Source organism: Hemitrygon akajei, chromosome 16 (assembly GCF_048418815.1).
Source record: "Hemitrygon akajei chromosome 16, sHemAka1.3, whole genome shotgun sequence".
Taxonomy (NCBI): Eukaryota; Metazoa; Chordata; class Chondrichthyes; order Myliobatiformes; family Dasyatidae; genus Hemitrygon; species Hemitrygon akajei.
The window spans coordinates 24,100,231-24,125,594 of NC_133139.1; the positions used below are offsets into that span (position 1 = coordinate 24,100,231).

Here is a 25,364-nt window from a genome sequence, read left to right on the forward strand (position 1 = left end):
AAGGAATTCAAGATAAATTACATTTTTAATGGGCCACAGTTGGGGAAAATAGAATAGTTACTTAGTTACCTGATAAGTATCCAGGTAACACACACAAAATGTTGGTGGAACACAGCAGGCCAGGCAGCATCTATAGGAAGAAGCACTGTTGACGTTTTGGGCTGAGACCCCTCATCAGGACTAACTGAAAGGAGAGATACTAAGATCCTTGTAAACCTTCCAGCACAGCGGCCCGAAACGTCGACCGTACTTCTTCCTATAGATGCTGCCTGGCCTGCTGTGTTCCATCAGCATTTTGTGTGTGTTGTTTGAATTTCCAGCATCTGCAGATTTCCTCGTGTTTGCTCTTTAAGTATCCAGGTAACTGGGCTATTGATACGATCACTAGAAGCATGGAACATTTTCAGCAAGGAAGAAGGACTTTCTGCCCATTATATTTCATTCTAGTTTTTTTTTTAAAAAAGCCACCCCACCTAATTCTGCCTTGCAGCTGACAGCTCTTCAGTTACTTTTTAAACATGGTAGGGGTTCTTCCTTTATCACTCCTTCAAATAGCAAGTTTCAGACTTCTGCCAGTTCTTGTTGAATCTTTCTGCCAATTTGCTTGTAGATTTTTAGCTTATGTCCTCTCTGCCACGATAAATTGGTTATTCTTATTTATTCCATGCAAGTCCCTCTATAGTTCTCAATTAAATCTTCCCTTAGCTACCTCAGTTTCAAACAACCCTTGCCTAGCAGATACATAAACAGCTAGAGGAACTGGGTGGGTCAGACAAGGAAAATGGATAGTCAACATTTGGGATCTTGCCTATCCAATCTTCCTTTAGCGCTAGTGTTTTCCAGTTTTTGGCAACACCTCGTAAATACCCCACTCCTGTGCAATATGATGTCAAATGCCTCCGGGAATTAATTTTTAAAAACAAGCCATACACTATGTTTTAGTGACATCATGTAAAATTCAAAGCTGACCATTAGCAAATCCGAGCCTTTACAAAGTCACGTTTAAAACCCCCACCGATGATCATCTTTGTAAATTATCCGCACTTCAGGTGAATGCCGCTCTCTGTTCAGACGTGCCCCCCCAGGGAGGCTCATTGCCTTTTTGCCAATATTAAACATGGCGTCAAATCCAATCGGAAATGATGTTTTAAAGCTGCGACGCAACTCTCGCTGGCGCAAGTATGGCCACCCCCAGGCTGGAGAAGAATTTCTTGCGGCTGCTGGTGAGATGCGAGTCGATGGCGGCGGAGAGGAGAGACGAGAAAGACTGGCGCTTCGAGAAGGTACAGAGGGGGAGAGGGAGTGTGGCCTTTTAGTTAGTTGGTCTTTGTAAGGCCACGTCACCGGGTCCCCAGGAACTGCTCCTGAGCCACTCTCAAACTTAATCTGGAAACAGCCGCCGACGTTTCTTGATGTGGCTGACACTCCAACACCGAGTGTGTATGCGCCACCCACAAACCCTTATAACGTTGGTATTATTGGTTTCTCTTGACCCACTGCAGGATTTGTATGTGTCCGGGACAAAGAAGCGTGCAGGAAAATAACATTGTAGACGGTAGCCACTCAGCAAACTGCCTTGTGTATTTTTTTAGATTAAAGGTACTATTCAACGGGACGTGGTACTGCTTAACATTCATTTATAGGAGCTGGTCTAACTCCTGGCCCTCCCTGTATGATATTGGGAGTACCTTCACCGTGATGCATGTAATGATTTCAGTAGGTAGTTTACTGCTGCCTCTCAAGGCGAAGAATAAATATTGTGCTTGTATCTTGTCTGTTAGTTTTCGTATTAATTAACAAAGGATAGATTTATTGCAGTTAAAATTGAATTTAAGTATTTTATGAAAGTGAAAGAAATGTCAGCCAATATGGGTGTCAGTGAGGTGGACCTGCTGCCTCACGGCCCCGACGCAGGTTTCATCCTGAACCCTTGTGCTGTCTGTGTGGAATTTGCATGTGCTCCTATATTCTAAAAGTCTGTGGGTTGGCTGGTTAACTGGCTACTATCAGTCAATTCAAGTCAAGTCGCCTTTATTGTCTTTTCAACCATAACTGCTGGTACAGTACACAGTAAGAATGAAACAACGTTTCTCCAGGACCATGGTGCTACATGAAACAAAGCAAAACTACACTAGACTTCAGACCTATATGGGACTACATAAAGTGCACAAAAACAGTGCAAGACAGTACAATAATTAATAAACAATACAATAGGCACAGTAAAGGGCAAGTTACAATATAATAATAAATAATGTAAAAGTAAACAAACAATGTTTTAGCAGGAATTGAGAAAGAAATCAGCAAAAATTGCAATGTGAGTGGAGTGGTGTTCAGTTGATTGTGTGTGTGCATCTGTAAGTTGGCGTCAGACTAGACTCTGGGAATTGAGTCTGATAGCTTGGGGGAAGAAACTGTTGCACAGACTGGTCATGAGAGCCCGAATGCTTCGGTACCTTTTCCCAGATGGCAGGAGGGAGAAGAGTTTGTATGAGGGGTGCGTGGGGTCCTTCACAATGCTGTTAGCTTTGTGGATGCAGCATGTGGTGTAAATGTCTGTAATGGTGGGAAGAGAGACCCTGATGGCCCCTTCAGCTGACCTCGCTATCCGCTGCAGGGTCTTACAATCCGAGATGGTGCAATTGCCCTTTGTACCTGGGTGAAGGTGGGGGTAGAAGCTGATGGGTCTTCATGTAGGATCATTGTTATTGGGTGGTTGCCAGGAATTCAGTGCCTGTTTCCATGCTATGTGACTCTATGACCAGTGATTCTTTAGACCAGATCGCATTCCACTAAGTTGGGAGAATGCACGATTCCTTCCTATTTGCTGCTCTGTATTCTCTTACCAGGATGTGGACAATTTGTATTTCACCGATGTTTGATAGGAGAAAAAAAATCAGATGAATGAAAGCCTAGATAACTGGCAGAGCACTTCAGTCTTAATCTATTCCAGGGATTCCCAACTTGGAGTCCATCAGGCATAACAATGGCTGGGAACCCCTGGTCTAGTCAAGCTCTTCTTTTTGCACACAGTCTAATCAAATGGTGAAGTCTAGTTCCAGAAGAGTGCTCAGTGTTGAAGTTTTCTTTCAGATGTAAAAGATCTCTTGCAGCCAACTAAAAGAGCCACAGAGGTTTCTCGGTCCCTTGGTTACTTTCATGCCTCATCCAGCATCAACAAGAGGATGCTCATCTCGTTGCTCTTCATGCTGCTTGCTGTGGGCTAGTCAGCTGCTTATTGCTGGCCTGCCATCTTCAAAGATTATGAATGAACTGCTTTGGGACAATACAAATCCAGTTAAACCAGCCCGCGCTTGCACCCTCTTCCCAGTTGCTGCCTGTGAAATGTGGCAAGAATTTCTCTCTGCGTCACTTCTTTGTGATAGTTATTTTGAGCAAGTCTGCTCTGTGAATGGTGAACAACTCATGGGTGTCTACATCTAGTTTAAAAAGAGTCAAACCTTTTCACAAAACCATTTGAAATGATAGTTTTTTTTAGTAAAGTTTCATGTTGCTATGTTACTGTTTGTAATTTTCTCCAGTATGTTGAAGCTCTTCAAGAAATGTTGACTGAATTGAAGAAGCACATGAGGTAAGAATAATCCTTTAAATTTGTTTCATTGCCGGCCTTTGCATCTCAAGTTTTATTATGTTGACTTCAAGTCAAGTCACTTTTATTGTCATTTCGACCATAACTGCTGATACAGTACACAGTAAAAATGAGACAACGTTTTTCAGGACCATGGTGTTACATGACACAGTACAAAAACTAGACTGAACTACGTAAAAAAACAACACAGAAAAAAACTAGACTACTAGACTACAGACCTACCCAGGACTCCATAAAGTGCACAAAACAGTGCAGGCATTACAATAAATAATAAACAGGACAATAGGGCAGTAAGGTGTCAGTCCAGGCTCTGGGTATTGAGGAGTCTGATAGCATGGGGAAGAAACTGTTACATAGTCTGGTCGTGAGAGCCCGAATGCTTTGGTGCCTTTTCCCAAACGGCAGGAGGGAGAACAGTTTGTATGAGGGGTGCGTGGGGTCCTTCATAATGCTGTTTGCTTTACCGATGCAACGTGTAGTGTAAATGTCCATGATGGCGGGAAGAGAGACCCCGATGATCTTCTTAGTTGACCTCACTATCAGCTGTAGGGTCTTGCGATCCAACATGGTGCAATTACATGTACAGAGGCGAGCAGTAACTCGCAAAACCAGATTAACTTATTAAAACACTTCTGTGTTAGCTAACCTGCAGTACTACTTAGACGCAAAAGACTTTGATTTTTATAGTTACTTATTTTTGAATGTCCAATCTTGACACGTTGCAAATCTGGTCTCTTTTTCACCCTGGATTTAATCACTCTGCTGTAGATGGCTGTGCCTCAACTCTAGGCGTTCCTTTCATCATCACCCCTCCTCTCTATCTTTCTCTCTCCTTCCCTGAAATATTTAGTCTATCTACTTAACTGAGCTTTTACCTCCCACAGTACTGGGTTCAGTGTCAGATTTTACTTGGTAACACCTTTTGTAAAGCAGCATATTTCACTTGTCTAAACAGAAGTTGTTGGCTGTAAGACTGACGATATTTCTCTGTCCCTGGCAGTAAACCTGCTCCTGAAGTTCTAAATGAATATAACCGCAAAGTGGAGTTCATGAAAGGGCTTCTGGAGGCAGAGAAACTGGTATGGATAATTCATTTGTCATTTATAATTTTAGTAAATTTTCCCCTGGACTTCAATAAATTAATTTCCTGTTGTTCTGTGTACTCATTGGTAAGTGACTCCCTGTGCACGTGGTTGGAAAGAACAAAGACTATGTTCGTTCATTACGTGCTGTGTCGTATGACCATGATAGTTCTTGGCAAATTTTCTACAGAAGTGGTTTGCCATTGCCACCTTCTGGGCAGTGTCTTTCTGAGGCAGGTGACCCCACCCATTATAAAACTCTACGGAGACCGTCTACCTGGCGTCAGTGGTTGCATAACCAGGAGTCGTGACCATACGACCATCCACCACCTGCTCCCGTGGCTTCACGTGATCCTGATCGGGGGCTAACCAGGAGCTACACCTTGCCCGAGGGCAACCTCCTGCAGGCTAGAGGAGGGAACGAGCTCCTCATACCTCCTTTGGTAGAGAAGCATTTCCAACATGCCTACCGTGTGTGAAAAGGATATGTCCTTCAGACTAAAGCCATTATTTCTGAGGCCTGAATGTGGGATCTCCTGATTGCCAATCAAACCTGAGAGAAACAGTGTTTATAGGTGGGGCTGAGATAGAAGTGCACAGCTTCTCGGCACTTAATCCAGTCTGTTTGCTTGCACAGCTTTGGAAATTTATCGCCATTACCTCACTGTTGCCCGGGCTAAATCTAGGAAATGTAGCACCGTTCCTAAATTGTCATGGGGGGTTTATCTGGAAGTTCATACCCAAAGGTCATTAGAGCAGTTTGGAAAGCTGAACAGGTACAAGAAGGTGTCTTGCCCGTCTCAGTAGCAGTCAGGGATACTGGCTTTGCCTGTATCTCAATAAATGGTTGAGTTGTTGAGGCCATAGTTGGGGTCGACCATGAATGTTGCACCCCCGCTGTCTACACGATACATAAGCCAAGGCAGTGTGATATGGAGAGCACGCTACTGCCCATGTAGCAGGCTCCCCCTCCACACAGCTGATGAATCCAAAGGAATGGGAGAGACCGATACAGTTCGGCATCGCAGGAGCTCTGGATAGTTCTTTGGGGTTTACTCCCGTAGGCTTCCTCATGAGTGGGCTGCAGAGGTTTAAGATCAGAGTTCTCCTTCTAGATGAGCTGCCAACAAGCCCATCTGCCTGAAGCTACTGGTTTTAAGGAGCCAATAACCCACTTTGCCCCTTCTTCTGTCAGTGGAAGTGTTTCCTTTGGGCTTAGTAGCTAAGCACCCATGAAAGCTAGGAGCTGGACCTGGTTGTCAGGGGCTATTTGAGATGCACGTCATTGGGATCATTTTATGGGTAGAGGGAGCTTATTCCCACTACCACCCTTGGCCATAACAGCCTTAAGAAACCTCTCAATAAATATTTAACAAAACAAAAAAATTAAACTGAGTTCTCACAGGTGGAAGTTTAATATGCTGGAGCACTCTTTTGAAGGGCAGCAGGGACTGATCCTAGCCAATAAACACCCATCTCAATGTTTTCTACTTTGTCATTGCTTCCTCTACCTCAGGTAGTGTGTGTCAGGTTCTATGAACCAATCTTTTCCCTTTTGGTTTCCAGCCTAACCCCTCTGAAAAGGCTCTGGCTAATCAGTTTTTAGCCCCCGGGCGGACTTCGACAACTGGTAAAGAGCGGGTATCTGCCACCAAGACTGTCCACCTACAGACGAAAGCCAGGTACACGGGAGAGATGAGGAGCGAGCTCCTTGGTGAGGCAAGTGCTTTGCTTTTAAATAACCAGCAGCTGGACTCTGTAATCACAGGAACCTGAGCTTCCCAGTTGCCCCACCCAAATAAAACAGCAAGTAAAAATATACACTTGAAATAATGATTAAATTCTAGCATTGAAATCAAATGATAAAACGAGCACCATTTTATTTAATGGCCCGTGGTTTAGCAGATTATTCCTGGACACACCTTAGACAATCTTGGAGAGTTGGCAACTCTAGGCTCATCCCTTTCCTTCAGGCTGAAGCCTGATTGTGTTTGGGTGTGGATCGTATTAAGATGAAAGTGTTGCCAGTTATGTCACTGAGCTCAGAGTTCTGAGTTTGGAACAGAGGTGGGGAGCTTTTAAAATTGCTTGTCAGAACTAATGGGGAATAAATGGACACGTACAAACAAGCTGGAGGAACTCAGCAGGTCGGGCAGCATCCCTTGAAACGAGCAGTCAACGTTTCGGGCCGAGACCCTTCGTCAGGGCTGAAGAAGGAGGGGGCAGGGGCCCCATAAAGAAGGTGCCAGGTGAAAAACCAATCAGAGGAAAGATCAAGGGGTGGGAGAGGGGAAGCAGGGAGGGGATAGACAGGAAAGGTGAAGAAGGAATGTAAGGGGAAAGCACTTTGGGTAGTAGTAGAAGAAGGCAGAATCATGAGAGAGGTGATAGGCAGCTGGAAGAGGAGGCAGAGTGAAAGTGGGATGGGGGAAGGGAGAGGGAGGGAATTACCAGAAGTTGGAGAATTGGATGTTCATACCAAGGGGCTGGAGACTACCCAGACGGTATGTGAGGTGTTGCTCCTCCAACCGGAGTTTGGAATAAATGGAGCTTGGTCGCATACCTGCATGGCACAGTTTTGAGGGGCTGAATTGCCTGCTTCTCTTCCAAAAGTCTGCAGATGCAGGAAATTGAAATTTGAAAATCAAAAATCCACAAATATGGACATTTGAAATAAAATCAGGCAATTCTGCAAACACCCTTCCAGGCTGTCAACACCCGTGGAAAGAGGAACAGGTAACATTTCAAGTCAAATTCTCTTCAGAAATAGGAAAGTGAGAAAACGTTAATTTGAACTGACAGAGAGGATGGGGGGGGGGGGGGGGGATCAAAAGAGTGAAGCGGCTCTGGTGGGATGACATCTAGGTTGTTGAAATTCGGCTGTTTACTGTGCCACCTGATTGATAATAGACAGAGCGCCAAAGTCAAAGGAGAAGCTTTAATATATTGGGTAATGCCTGAGAAGAGAGCAATGGCTAAAATTATAGATGGATAATCTTACAGCAGAACTGGCCAACTCTGACAGGAACAAAGAAAGCACACTCTCTGAAATTGTTGAATTTGATTTTTGTATCCTAAATGCTACAATGTGCCCAGTCGGAAGGTGAGGTGATGTTCCTCGAGCTTACATTGTTCTTTGTTAGAACAACGCAAGAGGTCATAGACCAATGGATCAAAGTGCTAGTGGGATGTAGAATTAAAGTAGGAAGCAACTGGAAGATCAGGATAGTCCCTGCAGACTGAACATATGCAGGTGCATTTCTGACACACCCCATCTTGTTTCTTTTTATAAAGATTTTAAAAATTGATTAGCTTTGTTTGTTGTATGTACATGGAAACAAACGGTGAAATGTGTTGTTTACTTCAAAGACTAACAGTGTCTGAAAATGTGCTGGGGGCAGACTGTAAGTGTCGCCAATGTAACATGCCCACAGTTTACATCTTAGGAAACTGGAGCACTTAGAGGCCACAGGGAAAACGTACAGACTCATTATAGACAGGAGTGGGAATTGAACACTCAGTCGCTGGTGCTGTAAAAAGTTACGCTAGCCGCTACGCTACCATGTCACCTATAATTCCGATCACAGTAACAGCTTCAGCCTGCATTTCGCAGCTTTTACATCAAATTGATTTCCTCCCTGTTGCTGGAGGAACTCTGAATCTGTCTATTTTAGAGACAGACGAACCCTGTCTGTGTCTAAAATACCCTCAGTGTAAGTGAGTTCCACATCACTTTTCTCAGATATATTTTCTTTGTCCCTCACTCCACTCCCCAACTTCTCTACAGTTTAAAACTAACTTCTCTCTTTCCCAGATCGAATGAGTGGTCATCGACCCAAAACGCAAACTCAGCTTCTCTTTCCACAGACGCTGAGCATTTCCAGCACTTTGTTTCAATTACAACTGTAGGGTGAATCTGTTTACTCTCTTGTCTACCTTGTGTGCAACATTTTGTTTCCTATTCCAACACCGTGGTACGTTGCCACTGGTACTGATTGAATCCTTGTAGAACTCTGTTTCTAGTTTGAAAATCTACATGAAACTGGGAAGCTTGACTTTATTATATTTTGTGGACGCAATTTCTCAAGATCATTCCCTGCACAGGTCTCTCTATCTTGCCGCTGGTGTTGGGAAGCTGGAGAATCAATGTCAGCCCACCCCACTGAACACAGAAGACCTATGCTTGTGCAGGACGGTGGGTGTAACTCTCAGTGATTCCATACGTTCCACTGTCCAGTTCCCCTTCATTACTTTGTTGATAGAAGTGCCTGAGGCAGTCATTTTGAAGACCACAATGTCCTGCAAATAATGGGATGATTAGCCAACAATTCGCCCCCCCACCCCACACTCAGTGATTTTGTTTTTGTTTCTGACTTGCCAATTTGACTTTAAAAAAAATCACTGTGCTCAGTTTTAACTCTTCTCCACTTTTGCTTTACAGCCATTGCTCTGTGCTGACGGTGAGTGAACGCCAATGTTAGCTGCTCTGACTTCATTGTTGCTGCTTTTTCACAGCTGAACATTGGGGCATTGCGGGGGTTTAACCATTTAAATTTAAAAGAAGTGAAGCAGTTTTCATAACACTCCGGGTTGCCCACGGGCTGTAAGGTAGTACAGCCGATTCTGGTTAATTGGGACACAACAGAACCAGTACATTTTGGCCCAATGAAGCTGCTGACACAATTAGCTGAAGTTTCATGGAAGTAGTTAGAAACATCGAAAACCTACAGCACAATACAGGCCCTTTGGCCCATAATGCTGTGCCGGACAGGTACTTATTTTAGAAGTTACCTAGGGTTATCCATAGCCCTCTATTTTTCTAAGCTCCATGTACCTATCCAGGAGTCTCTTAAAAGACCCTATCTTATCTACTTCCACCACTATGGCCGGCAGCCTATTCCACACACTCACCACCCTCTTGTGTTTTTAAAAAAAAACACACCCAACAACTTACCCTGTCATCTCCTCTGTTCCTACTTCCAAGCACCTTAGAACTGTGCCCTCTCGTGATAGCCATTTCAGCACTGGGAAAGAACCTCTGACCATCCACACGATCAACGCCTCTCATCATCTTATACACCTCTATCAGTCACCTCTCATCGACCGTCGCTCCAAGGAGAAAAGGCCAAGTTCACTCAACCTGTTCTTATTGGTCATGCTCCCCAATCCAGGCAACATCCTTGTAAATCTCCTCTGCACCCTTTCTGTAGTTTCCACATCCTTCCTCTAGTGTGGTGACCAGAACTGAAGTAAGTACTCTGTGGGGTCTGACCAGGGTCCTATATAGCTGCAATGTTACCTCTCTGCTCTTAAACTCAATCCCATGGTTGATGAAGGCCAATACACCGTATGCCTTCTTAACCACAGTCAACCTGCGTAGCAGCTTTGAGTGTCTTATGGACTCGGACCCCGAGATCCCCCTGATCCTCCACACTGCCAAGAGTCTTACCATTAATACTATATTCTGCCATCATATTTGACCTACCAAAATGAACCACCTCTCACTTATCTGGCTTGAACTCCATCTGTCACTTCTCAGCCCAATTTTGCATCCTATCAATGTCCCGCTGTAACCTCTGACAGCCCTCCACACTATCCACAACACCCCCAACCTTTGTGTCATCAGCAAATTCACTAACCCATCCCTCCACTTCCTCATTCAGGTCATTTATAAAAATCACGAAGAGAAGGGGTCCCAGAACAGATCCCTGAGGCACACCACTAGTCACCGACCTCCATGCGGAATATGACCCGTCTACAACCACTGTTTGCCTTTTGTGAGCAAGCCAGTTCTGGATCCACAAAGCAAGATCCCCTTGGATCCCATGCAGTCTTACTTTATCAATAAGCCTTGCATGGGGTACCTTATCAACTGCCTTGCTGAAATCCATATACACTACATCTACTGCTCTACCTTCATCAATGTGTTTAGTCACATCCTCAAAAAATTCAGTCAGGCTCATAAGACACAACCTGCCTTTGACAAAGCCATGCTGACTATTTCTATTATGCTTCTCCAAATGTTTATATATTCTGCCTGCCTGTCAGGACCTCCTCCATTTTCCTACCTGTGTCATTGGTACCGATATGTACCACGACCTCTAGCTGTTCAGCTTCCCACTTCAAGCTTTTGTGGAATCACAATAAAAGAGTATAAAGAAAGATAAACAACCATTTAACTGAGTAACAAATTCTGTATTTCAATGAAATACACAAGTTAGAACACTACCAATACCACCACAGTACTACAGAACTATTAGTTCCTAATAGTTATTGAACGAGGAGTTCAACCAGTGTACAGTGGCACGTTCTTTTGATTGAATGTAAATGAACAAAATCAGTACAGACACCTAGTACAGATAATGGACTGCCTTCATACAATGCTTTTGACAAATGCATCTGCCAAATCTTCATTGTTATTATGACATTCAAGATAATTGTCGATATCTTCAAATGCTTCATAGTTCCTAACTTGTTGAAGTAGTGAAATTGTTTTATTTTCACTCCCGGCCATTTCTGGCTTTTCCAAGCCTGAATACTTGAAGCCACAGTGAGCAGAAAAGTTCTGATTTGTCTTGCTGCTTGTTTCTCACCAACTATCAGTGACAAAAATCACTTTATTGAACACAAACACATGCAACAGTCACTATTTCAAAACTGTTCACTCTAAGGACAGTATAGTATCTAGTGGCCACACAAGTGCACACAACTGACACTAGTTGGAAATTGTTTAGCAACGATCTCCTGTCCCAATTAGGTGGTTTAGTGTCCCAAATAGAAGAGGTGAATCATGCCTATTTTTTGTTATTGAAGAGTTGTCCCAAGTAAGTGATGGACCAATTAACTGAAATACCACAGGATGGTTTTCTTCCTGGGTCAACAACAGAGAGATCTCAGGAAAATAATTCAGAAAAGGCTGCCTTCAAGCTGCACAATCAACATTTCAATTCCAGTGGACTTTGGAAAATGTATTTTACAACTCTGCTTATTCTACCGCCAGGACTTAAGAACTTTTTAAAAGCTATTATTAATGCTTTTTGAGATAGTGATTTAGATGCATATCATATTTTTTACTGAGTTAGGTATTGTATGTAATTAGTTTTGCTACAACAAGTGTATGGGACATTGGAAAAAAGTTGAATTTCCCCATGGGGATGAATAAAGTATCTATCTATCTATCTATCTTATGGTAAAAATAGTTTATTTTTAAAACCCAACTGCTGGTGCTAAAAGCAGGAGGATTTTCTTTCCTGGTATAATTCATTCTCAAAGATTCAAAGTATATTTGTTATCAAAGTACGTGTGCAGTGTACAATCCTGAGATTCGTCTTCCCCGTGCAGCCACGAAACAAAGAAAACCACGGAACCCCTTCAAAGAAAAACATCAAACCCTTCCCCCCCATGCACAAAATAAACAAATCATGCAAACAGCTAAAAAAAACAAGTGATAAAACACAGATTATAAACACAAAATCAAAAGAGTCCAGGCATAATCAGTTCAGTTCAATAGTGCCATTCATCATTGCATATTTCCTTACCACGTAGAAGACCATTTGACCCATTGAGTTTATGCTAGCTCCCAGAGTATTCCCATTGATTCTGTTCCCCTAATCTCCATATGACCTACTGTTGATTATATTTCGATCAACTCCCCTGCTGGTCGCTCTGCCGTCCGCACACAGCAGGCCAAATTTACTGGAGCCAATTAACCTGCAATTAGTTTTTCTTTGGAATGCAGATAGCACCAGAGGTCGGGATTGAACCTGGGTGCCTGGAACTGCGAGGCAGCAGCACGAGCTGATGTGCTGCTGTGTGGCTCATACGTGACTATGATCTCCGCCAGTGCGCGCTGCACCCTGGAAGTGAGCCCTTGAGTTGCAGTATTTGTGGGGGAAAGAAGACCTGAGGGAGGGCAATAATTGGCAGCTTCTCGGCAATGGCTACACTGTTAAATCAATCAATTGCTAATTGGGGGTGGGGGTGGGGGGGGGAAGTCCTGTGGAAACCCTTCCCTGGTTTCCTCCTGCATCCCAAAGATGTGCTGTACTGTGCTTCACACCCTGGTTCGAAGAAACACTCTCATTTCAGTATACATTATGTAACCCTCGGGTTCAGCCAGCATGTGTTTGTCTAGGGAAGACGGCCTCTGGCCCAGCCAAACTGAGGAATCTCGTTTGTGTTGCCTGGTTACAAATCCGAACCGCAAAGTATCAAACAGTACACCGTATGCAATTAAACAATTGAACTCTATAAATCTTAATCTGACCACAGGGTTAGTAAAGAAAATAAAAAGGAAAAGGGCCTAATGTGCATGGTGGAGCTCACGTTTCCGTCGACCTCCTCCGAGCATCGCTGACCCCAGGACCCTGGCTGCTCGTCCACTCTGTCCAGCGGTCTACCAACTCTCTCCACTCGTGTCTTCTCTCTTCATCTCCTGCCAGCAAAAGACCGCAAAATCCCTGCTCCCAGACCCACAAGAAAGAAGAACCCGCCTCTCACTGGATGGCGCACATTCCAAACCCCCGTTATCTCCAGTCATAACCCAAACATTGCTGCTACAGAGAAACCATTACATTAGCAGTGAAGCCTTACAACGTGTCACAATTATATCATTATATATGTCATATAAATGTATCTAGTTAAATGATATCAAACTTCACCTCACCTCACTTCAAATCTGCTAGTTAATTAGCCACCATAAGTGGCCCCAAGTGTGAAGGTGAGTGCTCGGAGACTTGGAGATGAGAGGCGTTGTTGGGGGCGCCCTTGATAGCAGACAGTCAATGGGCTGAAAGGCCTCCTTTTGTCCTGAAAAGGAACTATGAGATTGATTTGTTGATTGGTTAATTTTTTTTGATATTTGGTGGGGTTCTTGTATAAAATTACTCATGCATTTTTCTGCACAAGACGTTTCTGATTTCGTTGTAAAGGTGATAAAGATGTGAGGGAAAGGAAATCAGTTGAAACAGCATACTAATAAGAAGTCAGTGGACTCAAAAACATCTTTTTATTTGTGTTCATTTTTAGGTTCAGGTGACACGGAACTGAGGAAGCGAAGGTCAGTTTTATTTCTGTAGGATTTGCAGTTATTCATTAGTGTGTTTTGCAGTGCTGGTATTTCCCGACTTTACGACATCGATGATTCTGACTGAGACTGTACAATGAAGCCCTTTGGCTCTAGGCAGTGCTTTCCTCGACAAGCTTTGTACGAGGACAATGTAGTTAATTTCTATCATAAACATTCATAAGAGGGGAATTGGGCTGATCTCACAACCGTCCTTCAACCATCTGTCACCCGGTTGGACAGCCTCACCACACCATAAGACTTGAATTCTCTCCCGACCACCATCCAGTCTCGTAATAAATTAGAGCTTCCCCAGAATTCATGCTGCCCAATATCCTCGTCTGCCCAAGTCCGTATGAGGCAAGGATAAATTAATCTCGTACTTCCTTTGTCACTGAAAGCCATTCAGTTCCTTGTCGCTGTGCTAGCTCTTTCTTAAGCAACACCTTTTTGTTTAACCATCCAAATTTCTGGTCCTGGTTTGATGTCGGCTCTGGGATTGTGATGTGTTCCTTAGCAACGTGTTCACCTAAGTTCTGTTGGTGGCTGCACCTCAAAGTACTGAATAGCCCCTGAAGTGCTTTGCAGTTTCTTGAGGTTGTGAAGGGAGTACACTCCATCTGCGGCAGTAGTCATGGTCACGTTGTTACAGCTAAGCTGGCTAAATATCTACTCTGGTGTACGTGCAGATGTACTTTACTGGTTTTGGCTCCTTGTCTCTCCTGCTTGCAGTGGAATGGGAGATGAGAAACAGTCGGCCTCTGAAATGGATACCCTTCTCCACCATCACCACAATGTGCAGGAGCGCCTTGCGGAGGAGATGCTGAACCTGGCCCGGAACTTGAAGAACAACACCCTGGCCGCGCAGAACGTCATCAAGAAGGACAACCAGGTAAGGGCTGTGCCTGGGAGTCGCCCTGGTACTGGCATCTGCACAGCCGAGAAGAGCCCGATACAATACCAAGGGATTCCCCTGTTGGCCTCCCCCAATTCTCAATTAGTTCATCTCTTTGAGAGAACTGAAGGAATCCTTGATGGATAAAACCATATAACAATTACAGCACGGAAACAGGCCATCTTGGCCCTTCCAGTCTGTGCCAAACGCTTACTCTCACCTAGTCCCACCGACCTGCACTCAGCCCATAACCCTCCACTCCTCTCCTGTCCATATACCATCCAATTTTACTTTAAATGACAATACCGAACCTGCCTCTACCACTTCTACTGGAAGCTCGTTCCACACAGCTACCACTCTGAGTAAAGAAGTTCCCCCTCGTGTTACCCATAAACTTTTGCCCCCTAACTCTCAACTCATGTCCTCTTGTTTGAATCTCCCCTACTCTCAATGGAAAAAGCCTATCCATGTCGACGCTATCTATCCCCCTCATAATTTTAAATACCTCTATCAAGTCCCCCCTCAACCTTCTACGCCGCAAAGAATAAAGATCTAACTTGTTCAATCTTTCCCTGTAACTTGGGTGCTGAAACCCAGGTAACATTCTAGTAAATCTTCTCTGTACTCTCTCTATCTTGTAGACATCTTTCCTGTAATTTGGTGACCAGAACTGTACACAACACTCCAAGTTTGGCCTTAACAAGGCCTGGCACAATTTCAACATTACATCCCAACTCCTATACTCAGTGCTGTGATGGGGGAAGAAGGAATGTGGGTGAGGAGAGGCTGACATGGAATATAAATTTCACATGGATCAATTCAGTAGAATGTGTCCGTTAGCTGCAGTCTCACCTTGTTGAGGATAAATGTTGGCAGAAGAGAGGCATCCTGGGGTCTGATTCTCCCACCAGCAATTGACACTTGGTAGAAACTAGAAAATCTAGCCCCTGCCCCTTCTGTATACAAGTTGTGCACAAAATTAATTTTCATGTTTTGAAACCTGCACCGTGATGATGTCGGACCAGATACTTCCATTGGTCTGGCTGCTGTTTCCTCTGCGAAGCTTGAACATGTGACATCACTGATGTTATGTGTGTAAGGCACTTGTCCCTACCTCCCCAAACAACAATTAGACCATTTGATGTGCGACCTACAACTTCCATTTTAATTCTACTAGAACAAGAAGCGAGCCCTGCGGCAAGTTTGCCAGGAGATGTGGCTTGAAGTTCCCCAGTGAGATAACTGTCTTGTTCACTACCTCTGCCAGACCGAGCTAGCAATGCTCTGCTTGAGTTAGACATCCTTGCTGAGTCTCGAAGCCTATTAAAACCACCCACAGTAATTATCGAAGAGCACTCTGTAAGGTAACGAGCTCGTGCCCAAAGGGTGCAAAGCTGCCCCTGACTTCGGCGAAGAGGGTCACGGTGAGGTGGGTGTGTGGCAACACACATTTGAGACGTGACCCCACCCTATGCAGTTTCTGTCCACCTGTTTTAGCTGCCATGGCAACTAAGGTTCTCCGGTTGGTAACGGTGTGACAGCTGTAGTTTTGGCAGGTGGGCTGCACTGGTTGCTCTCTTCCAGCAGGCAGGGCGGGTGGGATAATGCCTCTTCTGGAGGTAAGTTTCTGTAAATTCTAAGTTATTTTAACTGGGAGCCTTGAGCTATATGCAGAATCAGATTTGGGTTTATTTATCAGTTGTACATCAAAACATACAGGGTCGTGCCTCGTTTGCATTAACAACCGGCAGTCCTAGGAATGTGCTAGGGGGACTCTCCAAGTGTCGCCACACATTCAGGTACCAACATAAGATGCCTACAGTGCCCAGCAGAATAACAGAGAACACACTAAAACAGAAGATACCAAGCAACTGAATAGCAGAGCAAACCAAGCCCCTTCCCTCCCCCCACCGCATGCAACACGCCAACTAAGGATGACATACAATTTCTCAGGCATAGATTAGTGTTAACTTCAACAGTGGGATACTTGTTTCCATTTGCACTGGAGCGCGTCAACATCCATTGTGTCCGAACGTGTGGAGTGGGATGAGGGAGAGGAGGGCCAAACTGTGGTAGTCGTCACAGGAGCAAAGTCACTGGAGTATTGCAGCCGGTAGGTGTAAAGTCATCTTTTATTCCAGACACACACACACACACACACACAAGTTGACAGCCTTTGGTGTCACGGGAGAGAGAGACAGACTTCCCTGATCCGACGTTACAGCGCATTTTTATATATTAAGGAACAAAGGTAGCAGGGCAGTTTCTACAGTTACAATGTCATCATAATGCTTCTTCTGAGGTGCATGTAGTTTGCAAATACTTGGATCTTCCGACCAGCACACCCAAAGTGAGTGTTAATTACTGTGGTCTTTCGGTCATATTCATGCATTCACACCTGTGCAGAAATCCCGGTCTACAATTTACTCAAGTGCTGTCGCTTGAGTCCTATTCATGCCCTGGGATGTTGATCTCATTCATGCATACGCAGACATATACCAGTTAAGTGGGTGTTTACTGGTCTGAGCTGCATTTTGAATTCGATCTACAATTCATATTCAGGTTTTAAAGTTGATTGCTGAAGTTAATATTTGCTATGTACCCTAATGTCAGAAAGTGCCCAAATAGTGTGATATACCTGTCCACCATATATTCCGCTACAAATGTTTGTAGTAAGCATCATCTATTTTGATGTTTTCAAGCCAGTTGTGAGGTGCAGATATGATATTGGAAGGGATTCACAAATTAAGCCCGTTGTGTGAAATGCAGAATGTGGTTACTTGAAAGAATTGTTCAGATTTTTAACTCTGATTTAATTGAAATTGATTGCATTTAATCATGTCGAGAAGTGCATTAAGCACCGAAGAAATAGGGGCTAGAGGAAACAATATGACCCTTTGACTATGCTCCACCATTCAACTCCTTTGCCCTGCCTAACCCTTAGTCACTGAATTCTTTTACTGTCCAATCAGTCTCAGCACTGAGTAGCCATAGCCCTCTGGGCTAGAGAGTGCTACAGATCCCCAATCCCACTATGAAAAACAGAACATCACAATCCTAAATGGCCAACCTTCCTGTGAGCGTAACATCAGCTCGCACCTAGAAGCTGGATCTCATCTGTACTTGGTGCATTTTACAGGGTGCTGCACACAGCTCAAAGCTCCCCATCAGTGTAAAACAGGAAAGACATTTCCCCTCCTGCACCTTCTAGCCAGGGAGAACAGTCTGATGGCTTCTGGCCAGGACGGGGAGAGGAAGCAGTTTTGACAATCGAGATTGATTTGTGTGCATGTGTTTGCCTGCAGACGCTGACTATGTCCTTGCGAATGGCGGATCAGAACTTCGAGAAGCTGAAGGTGGAATCTGAGCGGCTGGAACAACACGCAAAGAAATCTGTCAACTGGCTGCTGTGGCTGATGCTGGTCGTGGTCTGTTTCATCTTCATCAGTATGATCCTTTTCATTCGCATCTTCCCCAAGCTAAGGTGATCAGGGTGCTGCCGTTTCTCCTCTGGGCCGTAGACCATGGGGGCTGGAGTCAAACTGGCTCAGTCCTCCCTCCTTCTGGAAAAACAAAGACTTGCTCATTTCACTGACTTTGCAGAATCCAAGTGCGGCCCGATCTTCCCTGCAACCTTCATCACATGCACCGAGAGGATCTTAATCCAAGAGTAATAAATTATTGAAAGGTGTTGACATGTTTGCGAGCTCCTGAACCACAAGCTGCTTCCCATGCCTTGTGTTTATGCACAAGTACTTACTGGCACGGGCCGAAAAACCACTAAAACACTTTTTGAAACTGCAGCAGCAATTTGAGAAGCAGTGTTTTGATTTGATGATCTGTTTTATGGCTTATCACTATCAGCTGATGTTTAGAAACATAGAGACATAGAAAATAGGTGCAGGAGTAGGCCATTCGGCCCTTCGAGCCTGCACCACCATTCAGTATGATCATTGCTGATCATCCAACTCAGAACCCTGTACCTGCTTTCTCTCCATACCCCATGTGATTTCTTTAACAAAATAGAGACCTTGGTACCATAGAAGCCATATTGAGCGAGGTGTCAGGCAGAGCCACGGAAGAAGATTCCAGGAAATTGTAGATGGGCTTCCACTCTGAACGGAGGCTGAGATGGTAGGAGGAAGGGGAATGGATTGAGGGACTTCTGAAGCTTGGAGCCCGTGCAACTGGAATTAATATTTCTGCAGAGACGGGGTGGTGTGTACAATCTCTTGGATTTAGGGGACTGGAGAAGGTTTGACGTGAAGCTTCTCTGTGGAGCTGAAGGTTAGTATTTTTCACGGGTGAGGAGGTGGTCTGGAGGATCCTCCAGGTTGATACAGGATCATGTACAGGACAACCTCGGGTTTGTACTTCAGAAGCCACCTAGTTCATTAATGGGAGGGCCCGGGATCTGTTGCAGTTGATGAAATTAAGTGATGGAGCAAGGTACTGGATCCAGTGACCCGGAAAGTCATTATTTGTCATTGTCTCACAGCATGGAAACCGCCATTCAGCCCATCGTGTTCATACTGAGCCATGGGCACCCACCTGTATTAATCCCATCTTCCAGCATTTCACCCATAGTCGTATATGCCTAGGTGATTTATGTGTCATCTAGACATCTCTCAAACACTGTTCTCTGAATTTCCAATTTTCATTGAGTAAAACATCTTTAGTTTGTAAATTCCATCTGGATGTAAGTATAATCTTTGAATATTATCTAGTTTAAATGTCCTTCTAAATATTGCAGATTCTGTTGCCAATAACTCCATAGTCACCTGATGCTGAACTGATGTTTTACTTTGCTGTGTGATGAACTGAAGCTGAGGCTGTGGCTCTGCTCCAGGCTTTGTGTTTGAGGACTCGCGTTCTAAATACGATTTGCTTACTTTCATTATTTGCACAGTTTGTGTCTTCCCTCTGCACATTGGGTGTTTGTCAGTCTTTTTAAAAATGGGTTCTTTTGGGTTTCTTGTTTTGTGGCTGCCTGTAAGTAGACGAATCTCAAGGTCGTATAACGTATACATACTTAGATAATAAATGCACCTCGAGCTTTGAAATTATGACGTAGTGCTGATAATGTGCAAAACTGATGCGTTAAAGAATTGAATCCTCATTTGCTAATAAACTTAATTATGCAATGTTAAGAATTGGTGAACTTTGCTTTCACTTTTGTATGAAATGCTGGGAAAATATGTTATAAATCACTCGGAGGTTCGAAGGCAGTTGAGATCGCACACGTGCAGTACTGTAAAGATACCACTAGGTGCCAGCAAAGATGCACCAGTGACATGTAGATCAGCAATAGAAGCAGGAATGGGTCATTTCTCCCCTTGTCCGTCCTCTGCCGTTTAAGGAAATCATAGCAGATCTTTTACCCTTGTTCCACTCTCCTTAACATCCCCATGTATCATGATTCCCATAATTTTTTAAAATCCATTGAGATGTCATGAAGTGAATGTCCACATTCTCTTGGATTGAGAATCCTGAAGATTCACTCTCTCTAGGGTGAAGAAAAGTACTTACATCTGTCTTGAATAGCTGACTCCTTATTTTGAGACTGAGTACTGGCTGTGGACACCCCAGCCATGGGAACCATCATATTGTGTGCAGGTTTGGTCTTCAAATTTGAGGAAGGACATACTTGCTATTGAGGGAGTGCAGCGTAGGTTCACGAGGTTAATTCCCAGGATGACAGGACTGTCATATGTTGAAAGGTTGGAGCGACTGCACTTGTATACATTGGAATTTAGAAGGATGAGAGGGGGGTCTGATTGAAACATATAAGATTATTAAGGGGTTGGACACGCTAGAGGCCGGAAACATGTTTCTGATGTTGGGGGAGTCCAGAACCAGAGGCCACAGTTTAAGAATAAGGGGTAGGCCACTTCGAACGGAGTTGAGGAAAAACTTTTTCACCCAGAGAGTTGTGAACCTATGGAATGCTCTGCCTCAGAAGGCAGTGGGGGCCAATTCTCTGGATGCTTTCAAGAAAGAGATAGTAAACACAAAGTACACTGCAGATGCTGTGGTCAAATCAACACGTACAAACAAGCTGGATGAACTCAGCAGGTCGGGCAGCATCCATTGAAAGGAGCAGTCAACATTTTGGGCTGAGACCCTTCGAAGAGTTAGATAGAGCTCTTAAAGATAGCGGAGCCAGGGGATATGGGGAGAAGGCAGGAACGGGGTACTGATTGTGGATGATCAGCCATGATCACGGTGATTGCTGGTGCTGGCTCGAAGGGCTGAATGGCCTACTCCTGCACCTATTGTCTATTGTCTACCATCTTGAAATATCTATAAGAAATTTGGAGATTTTCCAATAAGACCACTTACTCTTCTCTCAGAAGAATATATATGCCAATCTGGTTTATCTCTCCTGGTGTCCCAAAATCAAACTGGATAATCTTCACTGGACTCACTCCATCATCTCCTTACATAGGGAGACCAGACCTAAACACAACATTGCACATTAGGGTCCCACCAGAGGCCTCTGTAATTGGAGCAAGACAGTCCTATCCCTGAATTCAAATCTTATTGCAATAAAGGGCAAGTTATTATTTTGCTTTCTGTACCTGCATGTTAATTTCAATGATTTGTGAACAAGATCCCCCTGAGCACTACCGGTAATTCCTTTCAAACTCCCACCATTTAAACAATCAATGCCATTCCTCCATCTCCACCGCAGCTACTCTCAGGATGAGGCTTTTCATTCTAGAATGAAGGAGAACTGTATGCAATATTCCAGGTGTGACCTAACCAGAGTTTTATAAAGTTGTAACAAGGCTTCCTGACGTTTGAACTTGGTGCTGTGTCAAATAGAAGCAAGCATTCCATAAGCCTTCCACCCTATTGAACTGTGTAGCTAATTTCAAGGAGCTATGAATGTGGATCCCAAGATCTCGCTGCTCAGCAACTCTGTTAAGGGCCTTGCCCTTGCATTTGCCCTACTAGGGTGCAGCACCCCATATTTATCTGGGTTAAACTCCATCTGCCATTTCTCAGCCCATATTTGCAACTGATCTATATCATGCTGTATTCTGTGCAGTCTTCTGCACTGTCCACAACTCCGCAAATTTACTAATCCACCCATCTACATTTTCAACCAGGTGATTTACATACATTACAAACAGCAGAGGTCCCAACACAGATCTCTGCCGAACTTCACTAATTACAGGCCTCCAGCTCGAATGAGTCCCTTAAACCTCTACCTGCTGAATTCAAACAGGCAATGGGGCTGCAGTTCCCATGCATCTTAATCAACTGCATTAACCCTCCCATGAGGGACCTCATCAAACGCCTTACTAAAATCCATGTAGACAACATCCACTACCCTACCCTCATAAATCTCTCTCATCACCTTGTCAGAAAAATTCAATGAAGACGTTAAGGTACAACCTGCCCCGTACAAAGCCTAATTAGGCCATGGGTTTCCAAATGCTCAAATATCCTATACCTAAGAATTTTCTGTAGCAATTTCCCTACAACTGACGTGAGACTTACCCAGGATTTTCCCTTGTTCCCTTCTTAAATAGAGGTACAACATTAGCCGCATATCAGACCCCCAGGACCTTGCCTGTGACTAGAGAGGACACAAAGATTCTAGCCAAGGGCCCAGCAGTCTCATCTCTAGCCTCCTTCAATAACCTGGGGTAAATCCCATCAGGGCCTGGGGACTTATCCACCTTAAAACTCTTTAGGAGGCCCAATACTTCCTCCTTCCCGACCTCTAAACTCCCTGTAGTAATATTATCAATATAAACACTTACACTATGTTTACTGAGCAACTGAGGAAAAAGAAATAATTGATATAGTATATAAATCAAAGAGTAAGAAGTCAACAGATTGGAATGGATCTGATATGTATTTAATTAAAAACATCATTGACTGTGTTGTGAAACCACTGACTCATATCTGTAATCAGTCTTTGATTGCTGGAAAATTTCCCAATAAAATGAAAGTCGCCAAGGTCATTCCAATATACAAAGCTGGAGATAAACACGTATTTTCAAATTATAGACCAGTTTCTTTGTTCTCACAGTTTTCCAAAATATTGGGGAAAAAATTTGTAACAAGGTTAAATGATTTTATAACGAAACATAAGATACTCTGTGAACAGCAATACGGTTTCAGGAAAAAAAAAACAGAACCAGTACAACAGCATTAAGAGAGTTTGTAGAAGAAAGATCAAACGCTCTAGAAAGAGATGAATACACAGTAGAAATATTCCTTGATCTGAAAAAAGCATTTGGCAGCATTGACCATAAATTATTATTAACAAAATTAGAAAGATATGGTATCAGAGAGGTGGCACATGACTGGTTAAGTAGTTATTTAGAAAGCAAACACGAGGAAATCTGCAGAGTCCTGACGAAGGGTCTCGGCCCGAAACGTTGACAGCGCTTCTCCCTATAGATGCTGCCTGGCCTGCTGTGTTCCACCAGCATTTTGTGTGTGATGTTGTTATTTAGAAGACAGGTATCAGTATGTGCATATAAACAACTCAAATTCAAATCTTTTGAGGGTAACTTGTGGGGTTCCATAAGGTCCAGTGCTTGGTCCATTGCTGTTCATTTTGTATATAAACGATATATGTATGGTTTCTCAGACATTAAAATATATATTATTTGCTGATGATACAACTATTATTTTGTAGTGGGGAACATCTGAATACAGTGGATACAGTGTTTTGGATACAGTGGAGAAAGAACTAAAAATTATAAAGAAATGATTTGATACTAACAAATTATCACTGAATCTAAGTGAAACTAAATTCATAATATTTGGAAACCATGGACCAAACTCATATAGTAAACAGAATAAATGATGTTGAAGTTGATAAGGTATCTGAAACAAAAATTTTAGGAGTGGTAATAGATAATAAATTAAGCTGGAAATCACATAAATTATGTCAAAGCAAAAATGTCAAAATCTATTGCAATACTGTACAAAGACAAGATTTCTTAAATCAGGAATCCTTGTATATGTTATACTGTTCACTTACAGTCCCATACATGACTTACTGTGTAGCGGTATGGGGAAATACATACAAAACAAATACAAACTCAATTTTTCTACTCCAAAAGAAAGTTATACAAATTGTAAACAAGACAAGTTATTATGAGCCAATCAATCCACTATTTATTCAACTAAACACTTTAAAATTCAAAGATCTTGTAGATTTTAAAATAATACAAATTATGTATAAAGTAAAAAATGGACAGTTACCACCAAGTATCCAAAGATTATTTAAAATGAGAGAAAGTCAACATGATTTGAGAGGAACATGTATATTTCAAAAACAAAGGATAAGAACAAATGTAAAAAAATCATTGTATTTCAGTCAGAGGGGTGAACCTATGGAACAGTTGTAGTGAGAATTTAAAAACATGCACCACGCAAGTTTAAAAATTATTTAAAAATAATTTAATGAACAAATATAAAATACATGATTTAAAATGAATGGGAGTAATGTAGATAAATGATATTTGGAATTGGATTTTGTGTGAAAAGATTATGAAATTTTTTGTTTTTGATGTGATGATTGAGGTCAAATACGTTGTTGTATAAGTAAGAGGGGTAGGCGCAATAAGCTGTAGCTTCAGCCTACTCCCTTTCGGTCTGTTGTAAGGATTTTTATTATTAAATTTTGTCTTATGAAATCATCGTTGAAAATGATGCTTTTTGTTATGTTTGTACTGACCAGAATAAATAAAATGTCATTCATTCATTCAAAGAAGTTGAAATCCCCTATGATAACCCATTATTTTTACACATTTTCTTAATCTGATTACGTATCTATTCCTCAATGATCCGGTGGCTGTTGGGGGGGGGGTTGTACTACAATCCCACCAGTGTGACTGCACCCTTCCTGTTCCTGAATTTCACCCAAATGGACTCAGCCTCCAACCCCTCCATTATGTCCCCTCTGAGTGCAGCTGTGATATTGTCCCTAATTAAGAGTGCAACTCCATCTCCTCTTTTACCTACTCCTCCTCTGTCTTTCCTAAAACTTCAAAAACCTGGTGCATTAATCACCCACTCCTGCCCCTTTCTGAACAAAGTCTCTGTAATGCCCACAATATCAAAGTTCCTTATAGTGATCCATGCTCTAGGTTCATCATCCTTACCCATAATACTCCAAGCGTTAAAATACACACTCTTCGAACTGTCCGACCCATCACACCCACTATTTTGATTTTGCCTTTCAATACTTTCCCCTGACATTGAACTTCTGGTCAGATTCTTCCCCTACTGACCTGGGGCTCCGGTTCCCAGCCCCCTGCAAAACCAGTTTAAACTTTCCCGAGTAGCATCAGCAACCCCCACAGCCGGGATATTGGTTCCCCTCCGGTTCGGGTGCATCCCGTCCCTCTTGTACAGGTCACCCCTTCCTCAGAAAAGGTTCCAATGATCCAATATAGATGACACGAATAAGAAGTTTGTACATTCTCCCTGTGATCCCGTAGGTTTCCAGCAAGTGCTCCAGTTTCCTCCCACTTTCCAAAGATGTATAGTTCAGTAGGTTAATTGCTCACTCGGGCGATGCAGACTCATTGAGCCAGAAGGACCTCAGAAGAACAGGAGTGGAGAGGGTTAGTAGCTTTAAACTCCTTGGCATCAATATATCAGAGGATCTGTCCTGGGACCAGCACATAGAGTCATCACAGAAAAGGCAAGACAGTGCCTTTACTCTCTCTAAGTAGTTTG

The 25,364-nt window shown here is 43.2% G+C and overlaps 1 protein-coding gene across 1 annotated transcript; it reads left to right on the forward strand.

Moving 5' to 3' along the window:
* The first annotated feature begins 1,141 nt into the window (after nt 1-1,141).
* On the forward strand, nt 1,142-24,393 carry use1 (unconventional SNARE in the ER 1 homolog (S. cerevisiae)). Its single transcript, XM_073068420.1, has 8 exons — nt 1,142-1,283; nt 3,540-3,589; nt 4,608-4,686; nt 6,256-6,408; nt 9,131-9,149; nt 13,717-13,747; nt 14,486-14,645; nt 17,954-24,393. Exons 1-8 carry the CDS (start codon nt 1,182-1,184, stop codon nt 18,134-18,136), a joined length of 777 nt encoding a protein of 258 aa, XP_072924521.1. The 5' UTR covers nt 1,142-1,181; the 3' UTR covers nt 18,137-24,393.
* The last annotated feature ends 971 nt before the right edge of the window (nt 24,394-25,364 follow it).